Below are 13,821 nucleotides of genomic sequence, written 5' to 3'. Positions count from 1 at the left end.
ACATTCCTAGAACTATAAGATTCGGAGATTAAATGTGGAAAAGCGGAGACATGGTGAAGTTCAGAACTGGCCAAGGAGTTTGGGACATAAAATTAGTGCTAAACGGGACAGTTTCCAGATTTTCGCGTGGATGGAGCAAATTTGTCAAAGATCTTAACTTAAAGGAAGATGACAATCTGCGCTTCACATTACAGCAAGACAGTGTTGTTCCAACTTTTAACATTGAAGTCAATCCTCCCAAATAGTAATTAAGAATGAATGGGAATTCTGGAAATAATTTGCAAAATTTCATTACTGTCAATAATTTGCATTTTATGGGAATTCTGGAAAAAAAAGTTAAGAGTGATAAGGCTTTAGTTATCTCGAAGAAAATCAAAAAAGGGTGGAAATGGTTATTTAATTATACTCACCATTACAATGGACGAGTATGGGTTGGATGGAATCCTGATGTCTGGGATATTTCATTGCATTCTATGACCAGCCAGGTTATTACTTGCAATGCAGTTTTTTTGGAAAAGAACCTCTCTTTTCTAGTTTCTTTTGTGTATGCGCATAATGACGCGATTGATCGAGTTCCTCTTTGGAACTACTGCTTGAATCTGAGTTCTACCACCTCTCCTTGGTGCCTTCTTGGGGATTTTAACTGTGTGGTTAATCTTAGTGAAGTTTCTAGAGGTAGGGAGCACTTTACCCCGACCATACAAGTTTTTCAGGACTATCTTGCCAGTTGTGGTTTGGGCAGGGTTCGGACTGTGGGAGACAATTTCACATGGACTAATAAACGTCTCGCTAATCCCGTGTTTAAATGTTTAGACAGAATGGTGGCGAATGGGGTTTGGTTTAATCTTTTTACTGAAGGGAATGTTTTTGTTAAGCCTCGCAGTCTTATGGACCACAATGCACTTCTTTTCGAAGAACCAATACAGCTTCAAAAAATTGGAAAACCTTTCCAGTTTTTTAATTACATGATTGATGTCCCAGGGTTTCAGGATTCTGTTGAAAAAGCTTGGTCTCTGTCTTGCTCGGGGTCATGTTATGCTAAATTTGCTCACAAGCTTAAGGAATTAAAGGTTTTACTTCGTCAACTAAACAAGGCTCATGACAACGTCTCTTCTAATATGTTAGTGACTCAAGCTAACCTTGAACAACTCCAAGTGAATATGCTTAATAACCAAGACTCTTCCCTTCTTTCTGAGGAAAAGAATTTGATTAATATTCTGAATTTAGCTCTGGCTGAGGAAGAATCTTTGTACTTGCAAAAATCTAGGGTTAGATGGATGGGCCTTGGCGATGGAAACAACTCCTTCTTTCATCAACAATGCAAAGCTCATTGGAACCGAAATAAAATTTTGGTGCTTGAAAATGATTCTGGGAATATGGTGCATGGCCAATATCTTTGTGCTAATGTAGCTGTTCAATACTTCCAAACTTTGCTTGGGTCTGAAGTCACTCACTCTCCCATTGACCTAGACGCTGTTGACAGTCAGGTTTTAACAGATTCTCAAGCCACTACTCTCAGTGCTGCTGTTAGTGATGTTCTTATTTACAACACCTTGAAGAAAATGAAGAAGAACAAATCTCCTGGACCAGATGGGGTTAATGTCAATTTTTTTCTCGCAACTTAGAGCACTACTGGTACAGATTTCTGTAACTCAGTCAAGTCCTTTTTTGCCACAGGGTTTCTTCCTTCGGGTATAAACTCCACTCTCATTGCCTTGATCCCTAAAGTTGACTCACCTACTAGAATGGATGACTTTCGTCCCATTTCACTTTGTACGGTCATGTATAAATGCATAGCCAAGATCATCGCATCCAGACTCAAATTGATTATGCCCACAGTGATAGATATTGCCCAATCTGCCTTTATACCTGGGAGATCCATTTCAGACAATATTCTGCTAGCACAGGAATTGTTTAGAGGTTATGGGAGGGATACTGGGACTTCTAAGTGTGCCCTAAAAATTGATCTTCATAAGGCTTTCGACTCCTTGCATTGGGACTTCATTTTAGTTGTCTTCGTGCGGTTTAAATTTCTCGTCATTGTGATTAAGTTGCTGAAAGCATGCTTATTTACAACCAAATTCTCTATTAAATTAAATGGGATCATTCATGGCTATTTCAAAGGGACGAAGGGTATTCGACAAGGCGACCCTTTATCACCCTACATTTTTGCTTTGTGCATGCAAGTTTTATCTGGGTTGCTCAACAAGGTTCCTCCAGGGTTTCGTTATCACTGGCGTTGCAGAGAGATGAGATTAACCCATCTGTTTTTCGCAGACGGCATTCTCTTTTTCAGTCATGGCTCTCAAGTCTGTAATGCACATCATGGACTCCATAGCAAGTTTCTCTACTTGGAGTGGTCTAGTCCCGAGCATCCATAAGAGTAACAGCTACTTGTGCAACTGTGATAGCAGTTTTACTACTTGGTTTTGATACTTTGTTAATTCCGCGAGGTACCTTACCAGTTTGGTTTCTTGGAGTTCCGTTGATTACCTCCCAGCTCTATATCAACGACTGCATGCCTCTTATCAACAAAATAACGAGTAAACTGAACTCATGGACTACGTTACTTCTATCTTTGGTTGGGAGAACTCTTCTTCTCAAGTCAGTTATCTGTGCTATAGAGGCGTTTTTGTGTAATCACTTTCTTCTTCCAGCTACGTTTCATACAAATATTCAATCTCTTCTCACAAGGTTCTTATGGCGGGGTAATATAAATCAAAAAGATGGTGCAAAGCTTTCCTGGCAAACTGTGTGCCTTCCCAGAGAGGAAGGAGGTCTTGGTTTAAGGAACATGCTCGAATGGAATAAGTCCCAAATCATCTGTCATTTGTTAAAGGTAATAACCAAATCCAACACCCTATGGGCCTCCTGGGTGAACAAAACGGTGCTCAAAGGTAAAAATTTCTGGACTACAAAAATTCCTTCAGATTGTTCTTGGATATGGAAAAAACTGTTAAAGCTGCATCCTTTGGCTATGCGCTTTGTGTCGTTTAAAATTGGAAATGGCGAGTCTATCTCGATTTGGTTTTATCCTTGGTGGCAACACACATGTTTAGCATCTTCTGTGTTCTCCCCCATTATTTCTCAGAGTGGATTGCACCATAACGACAAACTCGACGCTATTATTTGCAATGGTGTGTGGTCTCTCCCAACAGCAAACTCTCGAAGCCATCACCTTGACCCTATGCTGGTACATTGGCTTTCAACCTTTGACCACCCAACTTTGCATGCAGGGCCTGACCTTCTTTTATGGAATGGCATTGATGCTTCAAAAGTCAAACCTTGGCATATTTGGGATTCTATCCGGTCAGATTTGGTTCTGTGGTACAAGGGAGTTTGGCATAAACTTCGGGTAAATCGGTATGCTCACCACCTTTGGGTTACATGTCATGGCAGACTCCACACTCTAGCTCGTCTTCATAGATTCGGTCTAGTGGTTTCTCAGCAGTGCTTCCTGTGTATTTGTGGTCGAGAAACAGACTCCCATCTCTTCCTGCATTGCTCGTATAGCAGATGGGTTCTTCGCAGCCTTATGTCCCCTTTTGATATCGCCATTCAAGGAGAGACTTGGAACAGTTTCATTGCCTTTCTTATAGATCTCCCGGATAAAACTAAGAGCTTATTAGCAGTGTGTTGTGCTCAAATTTTCTGCTACCATATTTAGCGTGAGCGTAATGCTAGAGCTCATGACTCGGGAATCCTTGGACCTAGGAAGATTTTTAATGAAATCAGGAAGGACTTTGTTGCTAGACTTCAAAGCTCGGCTTGGTTTTCTAAAATGTTAGAAAGTAGACCAGATTTTATTCACTGTACTAGCTTGTAGTAGGGTTTCTTTGTTTTGTTGCTTTCTATCTCCAATCTTTTTGTTTAGATTGGTTATAGATAGTCTCTCTATGGCCTGTCATAGAGCATAGGGTAGATCCCTTCTGTTTCCCTTTATTTGTTGATATATACATAATTTAGCAAAAAAATAAATAAATTATCCTCCATATATTTCTTAGAATCTGAACCTGCTACTTAACCGTATCAATGTAGTTTGGAGACTGAATTTTGATATTGTGATACTGTTGGAATACTCTTTATATCAATTTCAACGTGTTCCATGTGCTTATGCTTTAAATTACATTGAATTATATTGTAATTTTGTATTTTCATATGCAACTTAAGTTTTTCAGGCTGGTGATGAAACCTTGAACCAAAATCCTTAATATTAAAACGGGAGTGCCGTTTTATTGTCAATAGTAGACTAATATATAGTTTTTATATATTTTCAAGTTGATGACTCATATGCACATGGTAAACTCTACCATTTTCCTTTGATACTTATCTATAAATTTGGTTTGCTCTCATAAACCTCTGTATGTTTGTAATGATTCGCATATTTTAAGGTACAAAGTTTTTTTTTAAAAATCATTTCCGGTTGAAATTCGATCTCAAGAGATTGTTACATCTTTTTTAAAATTTTCTTTAGTTGACACATATATTTTTTAGGTAAATCATAGTAGCCATAAAGTTAGAAAATTGAATTTAACGTTAAGTACATCACGAACATTGTCAAACTACAACATATGGATATTCTTTTTGCAAATGCATCAAATTTTTCTGTGAGAATATATGATTACTACATATAAAGTGAAAATTCATCCCTCTTAATGTTCTATCTAATTTGAAAAATGTATTGACAGACATGTTCAAGAAGTACAAAAATGTGATTAATGTTAAAACATCCACTCCAATTCATGATGTCATGCTACTAAAGATTAAAGCGGATAGTATTTAAATTTAATTTCCAAGATAAAATTGATCCAACCATAATAAATAATTGTCAAAAATAGTAGGATGTATATAATAGGATGCATATTCACATGTTAATTACATTCCTAACGCTGAAAAACTTTGATGCATACACTTAGCCGCATTCATAGGCTGATGCATGAGTAAGCAAGATAAATATCTTCTTTTGTTTAATGGATATAAGTCATTTAGCTGTCCAACTCTCCAAGCATATCTTCTTTTATTTAATCCAGATCCTCTCCTGTAAATCCCTAAAGTGTATCCGCACTTAAGTTATGATATTAGTTCTGATGCCTTAATTTCTGATAACTTCCTGTCTTCAGTAAGTTCTGATTTCCAGTTAAGTTCTGATATTCTGATAATAAGTTCTGATATTCTGAAAATAAGTTCTGAAACTAAATAAATCATATTAGACATGACATCACAAATCAGAACTTAACTGGAAATCAAAACTTACTGAAGACAGGAAGTTATTAGAACTTAAGGCGTCAGAACTTATATCAGAACTTAAGTGCGGATATACTTCAGGGATATCAGAACGTTGCATTCATAGGCTGATGCATGAGTAATCGAAAATAATGTAATGATCCTGATTCATATCCTCTTGCAGTAAAAGTGACGATCTCCAAACATGAGGAAAAGAATGAGTAAATGAATATGCACAGTATGCACCAACACATGTAAAATGGTTTTTTGTAAACCTTTTTAAAAGTATCTTCTCATAATGAGGACCTAATCAGCATATTCCTTAAGGACACATCAAAAATTAAGAGTAACATGACAGTTGAAAATAGGAAAAAATTCAAATTGTTAACTACCATTCGATTATTACTATTAGATATATTTGTGATGTCATGTCTAATAATGATTTGTGTTTAGTTTTTTCAGATCTTGACCAACAGGACAAATCAGGACTTAACTGGAAATCAGTACTTATACTGAAGTCAGAGCTTAAGATAACAGAACTTAAGTTATCAGAACTTAAGATATCAGAAGATATTCATCAGGAGATAATATCAGGACTTAAGAAGACTTTCAGATAAGGAAGGCGGCTGATTGAAAGGAAAGAAGATCAAGACTAAAATAAGAAGAGATATGCATGGAGAAGAATTCTATGAAGAATAGAAGACTTGGAGGAAAAGATAATTAATTGATATATTTTAGGATACAGAATCATATTCGATATCAATTAAAAGATTATCTTGTAACTGTGTGTCTATATAAACACAGCATATGGTTTATACTATATGTGTTATCATTATCAAGAATATTATTCATTGTAACCCTAGCAGCTCTCGTGATATTTGTTCATCACTGAGAGAGAACTGAGCTAATGTCTCATACCATGCTCATACCATGCTATGGTCATAGTAGATGAGTTTACCAGATACATGTCAAACAACTGGATAAGTTGCTCAAAGACTCTGTGAAGATCATAAGAAGTGATAATGGCACTAAATTCAAGAATATGATTATGAAAGAGTTCTGAAAAGACTATGGAATAAAGCAGGACTTCTCTGCTCCTGGAACTCCACAGCAAAATGGAGTTGTTGAAAGAAAGAACATAACTCTTATTGAAGCTGCAAGAACTATGCTTGATGAAGCAAAGTTACCAACCTACTTTTGGGCAGAAGGTGTGCAGAATGCTTGTTTTACTCAAAATGCGACACTTATCAACAAGCATGGAAAAACACCATATGAGATGGTGAAGAAAAAGAAGCCAAATCTGAAGTACTTTCATGTATTTGGATGCAAGTGTTTTGTTCTTAAGACTCATCCTGAACAACTATCCAAATTTGATCTAAAAGCTGATGAAGGAATTTTTGTTGGATATCCACTTTCCACAAAAGCCTTCAGAGTCTACAATTTAAGAACAAGGATTGTCATGGAATCTATCAATGTCTCTTCTAATGATAAGAAGATTACTGGACTTGAATATTTCAATGATCATGATCAGCTGAGATTTGAGAATGAAGTTTTAAATTCTGATTCAGTAAATTCTGATAGTCTAAATCCTGATACTACAAACTCTGATGGGTTAAACTCTGATGTTATTGAAATTGTGGTGACTATGCCAAAAGAAAATGCACATGTGCAGGGGGAGCATATTGAAGATCCAACCACATCTCAAGAAGCATCAGAACCTAGAACAGGCTCTTCAAGTTCTGATTCATCAAGTTCTGATGGGCCAAGTTCTTATAATTCTGGAAACTCAAATTGTGAAGAATCCAACTCAGAGAGCATAATTTCAGGGGGAGCATCAGAAAATGTTGATGGAGACAGCATGGATCATGGGGGAGCATCCAGTTCTAGAGATCACCTTCCATCTGTAAGGAAGTGGACTAAAGAACATACACCTGACTTGATTATTGGAGATCCTGAAGCAGGTATTAGAACTAGAACAACAACAACAACAACAACATCAATAAATGTCTCTATCATTCTTTCCTTTCTCAGGCTAAACCAAAGAAAGTGGAAGAAGCTCTTCAAGATGCTGATTGGGTACAAGCAATGCAGGAAGAGTTAAATGAATTTGAAAGAAATAAAGTCTGGACCCTAGTGCTAAGACCAAAGAACAGATCAGTTGTTGGTACAAAATGGGTGTTCAAAAACAAAACTGATAGTGATGGCACAATTACAAGGAATAAAGCAAGGCTGGTTGCAAAAGGATACTCTCAACAAGAGGGAATTGATTATGATGAAACATTTGCACCCGTTGCTAGATTGGAAGCCATAAGGATATTTTTGGCTTATGCTGCTCACAAAAAGTTTACAGTCTTTCAAATGGATGTAAAAAGTGCTTATCTTAATGGAGAATTGGAAGAAGAAGTATATGTTGGACAACCTCCAGGTTTTGTAGATTCAAAATTTCCTAATCATGTCTACAGACTTGATAAAGCACTTTATGGCCTTAAGCAAGCTCCAAGAGCATGGTATGAGTATGATGGGAGAACTTAGCTATTTTATGGGCCTTCAAGTCAAGCAGAATGAAGAAGGAACTTTTATTTGTCAATCTAAGTACACCAGAAATTTGTTGAAGAAATTTGGAATGCAAGATTGTTCAAGTGCATCCACTCCTATGGCCACTGCAACAAAATTGGATAAGGACACTGGTACATCAGTAGATATTACTGATTACAGAGGTATGATTGGCTCACTACTCTATCCTAACTGCAAGTAGACCTGATATTATGTTTGCTACCTGTCTTTGTGCAAGATTTCAAGCGGATCCAAGAGAACCTCACTTAACAGCTGTGAAAAGAATTTTCAAGTACCTTAAGGGTACAGCTGATCTAGGATTGTGGTATCCTAGGGAACCAGACTTTAAGCTAATAGGTTACTCAGATGCAGATTTTGCAGGGTGCAAAATTGACAAGAAAAGCACAAGTGGAAGCTGCCAATTTCTTGGAGGCAGATTAGTTTCTTGGTTTAGGAAGAAACAAAAGTCAATTTCCACATCAACTGCAGAAGCAGAGTATATTGCTGCAGGAAGTTGTTGTGCACAAATTCTTTGGATGAAGAATCAGTTACTGGATTATGGGTTAGAATTTTTTAAAATCCCTATTTACTGTGATAATCAAAGTGCTATTGCTATGACAGGTAATCCAGTTCAACACTCAATGACAAAGCATATCAGCATTAGGTATCACTTCATAAGGGAACATGTGATGGAAGGTACAGTGGAATTGCATTTTATTCCAACAGATCAACAACTAGCAGATATCTTCACAAAACCACTGTATGAAGCTACTTTTACAAGATTGGTAAATGAACTTGGAATGGTTTCAGGTTCTTTCTCTAAATCTGTTTAGTTTATGATCTGATACACCAGACTTTATGATCAGTATTTACAGATATTACTATCTTTATGTAATCTGTGCTTTAAATTGAAATTTTCCTAAGTGTTGATTGTTGTCTGATGTGAATTTCTAAACTCTAATAGTGATATAAATGTTTCCGTGACTATTCAATCCAATGAGGATAACTGTGCTAGATGCTGACCTAGTAGTCTCTAATATACTAGAGATCCCATGTTTGACGTAATTGTTTATGTGGAAATCTTTTAACACAAGCAAATTCTGATATTGAGCTTGGTTAGGTTTACTTTGTGTATCGTATTACTAAGTCACAAACTAGAATAGTGCTTCTTATCTGTTAAGTTCTGATGTGGTAAATCTGATGGATGTACTAATTGCTTATAAGCCTTACTTATCAAAAGAAAGAAAAGAAAAGAAATAAATATCAGGTACTCCTTTGAGATCTAGAGAAAAATATATGTGGAAGGGAAGACCCAAGTGCATTGCTGGTATTAAGTAATATGCATTAGAAAAGCAAAATAAAATTTTCTTGGTGACTTTTCACATTCTCTGATTACTGGAGAAATACTCTGATAATAGCATAAATTCTGATAGCAGTTGTGACTCACTTACACTGAGAAGCCACTGTGAAAAAGAATGTTAAAAGATGCATAAAATGAGCACAGAACAGTTGAGGTGGACTCATGCATGAACTCATTCTAAAGTAGACTTCAGACTAATGAATGATTTTGAGAAAAGTTCTTAGTTATGCCTTATTTCTAAGATGTACTGAAGTGAATCATACTTTATTCTTTGTCTGATATTTAGCTTAAAGCACACACACTCCATATGAATGATGAAAATTACTGTGGTGATACATGTTATTTTAGATGAACAGTTTAAGTATCAGTTGCATAAATTTTTGAGGACAAGTTCTGATGGAAGTTCTGATGATTAAGTTATGTTGAAACTATAACAGTATTTGTGTGAAGCATTACAGAAATAAACATTCACTTTTTGAGTAAAGGAGCCATATTCTGATGACCTTTAAATTCTGATAATAATCAAGTTCTGATGCTTACGTGGTAGTATTTATTTACTTGATTTATTTTTTGTCAATACTTGAACGGTTATATTTTATCAGAATATTGGTTTAAGTGAGATAAAGATAGTAATAATCATTTGTTTAGTGGGAACAGTTTTTTTTGAAAAACTGCATGTGCATAGTAATCATTACTTATTTCCCGTGCCCATTAACTTTTGTCTTAACTACTGCATGGCTGACAGGTGTAACGTCTGTTCCACTTCTCAATAACTGCTGTCAAGTGGAGTGTATAAGTAAAAGAGATAAAAGATTTTAAAATCTTTTATTACATTTCTTTCTATCCTCTCTCTCTTTTCTCTTAATCTCTCTCTGACGGTTTTCTATACAGACATTTTATCAAACACCTTTCAACCACTCTTATTTCTCACTCATTTTCAATGGCACCCAAGGATATAATCTTTAATGGAGCAAAGTTCGTCCCCAATAACTATGCTGCCATTCTCACTAAGAGTGAAGCTCCTTCAAAACTTCACTTTATTCAGGATTTCTTATCTCATAGTGAAATTGGGTTCGCTTTGACGCAACCATCCTATTTATCTGGAACTCAAGTTCTGACATTTTGGCGTACAGGACTTTATGATGATGGTGGTAAGAATGGGACTCCAAGCATCGTGTTTACAGCAAAAGAGGTTGAGTATGTTGTTACTCTGGCAACAGTTCTAAAAGCTCTGCACCTATCCGAAAACTGTCAATTCAGTTCTGCTGTGGAGGAGCCATTACTACAGCAAATGATGGCTAATCTTGGGTATGAACAGAGTTTGGCTAAGTTGGGTCAACTCAAACGCCCATATATTCGAAAGGAATGGAGCTTCTTCTTCCATTGCATCACGAAGACGTTTGTCAACAAGTGCTCAAATTTTGATGCCATTCATATTCTGACACAACAAATTGGGTATGCACTCCTAAACCAGTCTCATTTTGATTATGCAAAGACTGTGTTATGTTTTATAGGAGATAGGATGAAAGAGGACAGGAATGTAGTTTACTTTGCTAGGTTCTGTTAGTTAATTTACAGTTACTGTACATTAGATGAACCACAATTAGCAAGTGAACAGATTGAACCATTTAGATTAGCTAAGAGGGCTTTTACTGATCTTTTAACTGCTGACAACAAGAAGGGAGTTTTGAGACCCCTTAGAATTCCTTTATCAGTAAAGCAAGCCCTTGTAAATGCTGATGCTGCTACCTATTCATTGCTATATCCTGATGTCCAACCCACCAATACACAACAACCATCAGCACCTACTACTGTCACTCAACAAACACTCACATCAGAACATGCCAACCAACCATCAGCACATAGTCAAGTGAAGCCTTCTTCTTCTAGAGCTAAGAGGACTAAGACAATCCCTCAGTCACAGCAAAAAAGAAGGAAGATAATTTTAAGAGATGAGTCTGATGATGAGGTACAGGTTCAACCATCAGAACCTGTTGCTGAAGTAGCTGAGAAGGTCTCTTCTCAGAAAGCTCAAGAAACTGGGATTTCTAGGCCCCTAAAAAGGCTTAGAAAGCTAAACTCAGATGATGAAGCTCCCAGAGTCTCTCCATCAGCTAAGAGACTTAAAAAGCAAAGAGCAAGGAGGGCTGTAGAATCATAAATCTCTGAAGAATGAATGGAAGCAGCAGCTGAGGAAGGAGGTCAGGAATCCCTGATCTCAAAAGACCCAATTGTGATGGAATCTGTTAGATATATTTGATAATGTCATGACTAATATGATTTATGTTTAGTTTTCAGATCTTACTTAAACAGGACAAATCAGTACTTAACTGAAATTAGCACTTATACTGAAGTCAGAACTTAAGTTATCAGTACTTAAGGTTCAAGAGATATTTATCAGAAGATAATATCAGGACTTAAAGGAAACGTTCAGATAAGGAAGGCGGCTGATTGATTAAAGAGAAGATCAAGACAAACGTAAGAAGAGATATGCATGAAGAAAGAATTCTATGAAGAATAGAATACTTAGAAGAAAAGATATCTGATTGATATAGTTTAGGAAGCAGAATTATATTCTATATCAATTAGCAATTATCTTGTAACTGTGTAGTATATAAACACAAACATAGGGTTTACACTAGAAGTGTTATCATTATCGAGAATATTATTCTTTGTAACCCTAACAGCTCTCGTGATATTTGTTCATCACTGAGAGAGGACAGTTCCGTATTGTAACAGAGTTTATTGCTTTGAATAAAGTATGTTTTTCTGTTAATTGTGTTATTAGAATTCGATTTGACTGTGCTATACACTGTATTCAACCCCCTTCTACAGTGTGTGTGACCTAACAAGTGGTATCAGAGCCTATCTATTAACACACAAACAGTTTAAGATCCAAAAACAATCATGTCTGAAGTAGAAACTCCAACTAAGCCCACCAAAACTGAAGAACCTCCAAAGACACAAATTCATAGCCGATATGAGGCTATTAGAGTTCCCATATTGAAACCATCTGAATATCCCATATGGAAGGTGAGGATGACTATGTTTCTGGAAGCTACAGATCCAGAATATCTTGATAGAATCAAGGAAGGACCTCACAATCCAACAAAACTCGTTGTTGCAGTTGTAGGTGAAGCAGCAAAGTCTGTACCAAAGGAGAAGAGTGATTACACTATTGAAGATATCGCATCAATTGCTAAGGATGCTAAGGTACGACACTTACTGCATAGTGCCATTGATAATGTAATGTCAAACAGGGTAATAAACTGTAAAACTGCAAAGGAGATATGGGATGCCTTGGAAATAAGATGTCAGGGAACTGATATGATTAAGAAGAACATGAAGACAATACTCACTCAAGAGTATGAACACTTTGACTCAAAGGCTAATGAGTCATTGACTGATTTATATGATAGATTTGTCAAACTCTTGAATGATTTGTTACTAGTTGATAAGGAGTATGATCTTGAAGATTCAAACCTTAAATTCCTGTTAGCTCTTCCTGAAAGCTGGGATTTGAAGGCAACAACTATAAGAGACAACTATAATCTTGATGAAATGACTCTTGATGAAATCTATGGGATACTCAAGACTCCTGAACTTGAGATGGAACAAAGAAGCAAGAGGAAAGGAGGAAAGTCAAGAACAGTTGCTCTTAAGGCTGAAGAAGAATCTCCCAAGGCAGCCACCTCACGGAAAGGCAAGGGTAAAGCGTAATTCACAAAGTCTGATACTGAGTCATCAAGTTCTGATAGTGATGATGACTTAGAATCTGAAAGCTTGCCTGAGACGGATGCTGATGAAGAGATGATGAAGCTGTGTGCTCTTATTGTGAAAGTAATCACAAAGATTGCATACAGGAAGTTCAGGAAGGGAAAGAAGTTTTCCAGGAAAGGTGCAAGTTTTGATAAGAAGAATTTCAGAAAATCTGAAGGCAAAGGAGGAAAGTCTGACAGAGGAGATTACACAAATGTCAAATGCTACAACTGTGGTGAGAAAGGCCACATATCTCCTGATTGCAAGAAAGAGAAGAGTGACAAAGGCAAGGCTCTTGTCACAAAGAAGAAAAGCTGGACATACACCTCAGATTCTGAAAGTGAGAAGAACTATGCCTTGATGGCAAATGCTGATATGGCAAATGCTGAAAGCAGTACTGAAGCTGCTGAGTTAAAGGTACCTCAAACTACTTATGCCTTTCATACTGATGATATTAATGAGTTGAGAAGATATCTTAAAACCATGTTTATTAGCTATAGAGATCAAACCTTAACATGTGAAAGATTAACTTCTGAAAATCTTGCTTGTAAAAAGAGGAATGATTATTTAGAAAAAGAGTTAGTCATGTTCCATCAAACTCAGAAAGATAGAGATGATGATTTCTATGTTAGGGATGAAGTACTTAAAATGAATGAATCTCTAAAAACTGAATTAGAAAAGGAAAGAGAGATTATCAGGACTTGGACTAACTCTGGAAGAACAACTCAGAATTTGTTTAAGTAGTGGAAACTGGAAAGAGGGCTTAGGTTATGAAGATGATAAGAATGATAAAGGAACTGTAGATATTAAGCCTATAGTTATTAAACAAAAGCCAAAGTTAAAACCTGTTAAGTTTGTAGCTGTAAAGTCTGATACTGAGAAATCAGAAGTTAAAAAGGAATTAACTTCTGATAAACTAAAACAGG

General features: G+C 36.4%; 1 protein-coding gene across 1 annotated transcript; it reads left to right on the top strand.

Annotated features, from left to right (window-relative positions):
- Window positions 1-254: 254 nt before the first annotated feature.
- On the top strand, window positions 255-1,625 carry LOC141690518 (uncharacterized). The gene has a single exon (XM_074495311.1). It carries the CDS (start codon window positions 255-257, stop codon window positions 1,623-1,625), a length of 1,371 nt encoding a protein of 456 aa, XP_074351412.1.
- The last annotated feature ends 12,196 nt before the right edge of the window (window positions 1,626-13,821 follow it).

The sequence above is a fragment of the Apium graveolens genome, chromosome 10, assembly GCF_009905375.1.
Source record: "Apium graveolens cultivar Ventura chromosome 10, ASM990537v1, whole genome shotgun sequence".
NCBI lineage: Eukaryota > Viridiplantae > Streptophyta > Magnoliopsida > Apiales > Apiaceae > Apium > Apium graveolens.
This window is presented reverse-complemented; position numbering and strand designations above follow the sequence as displayed.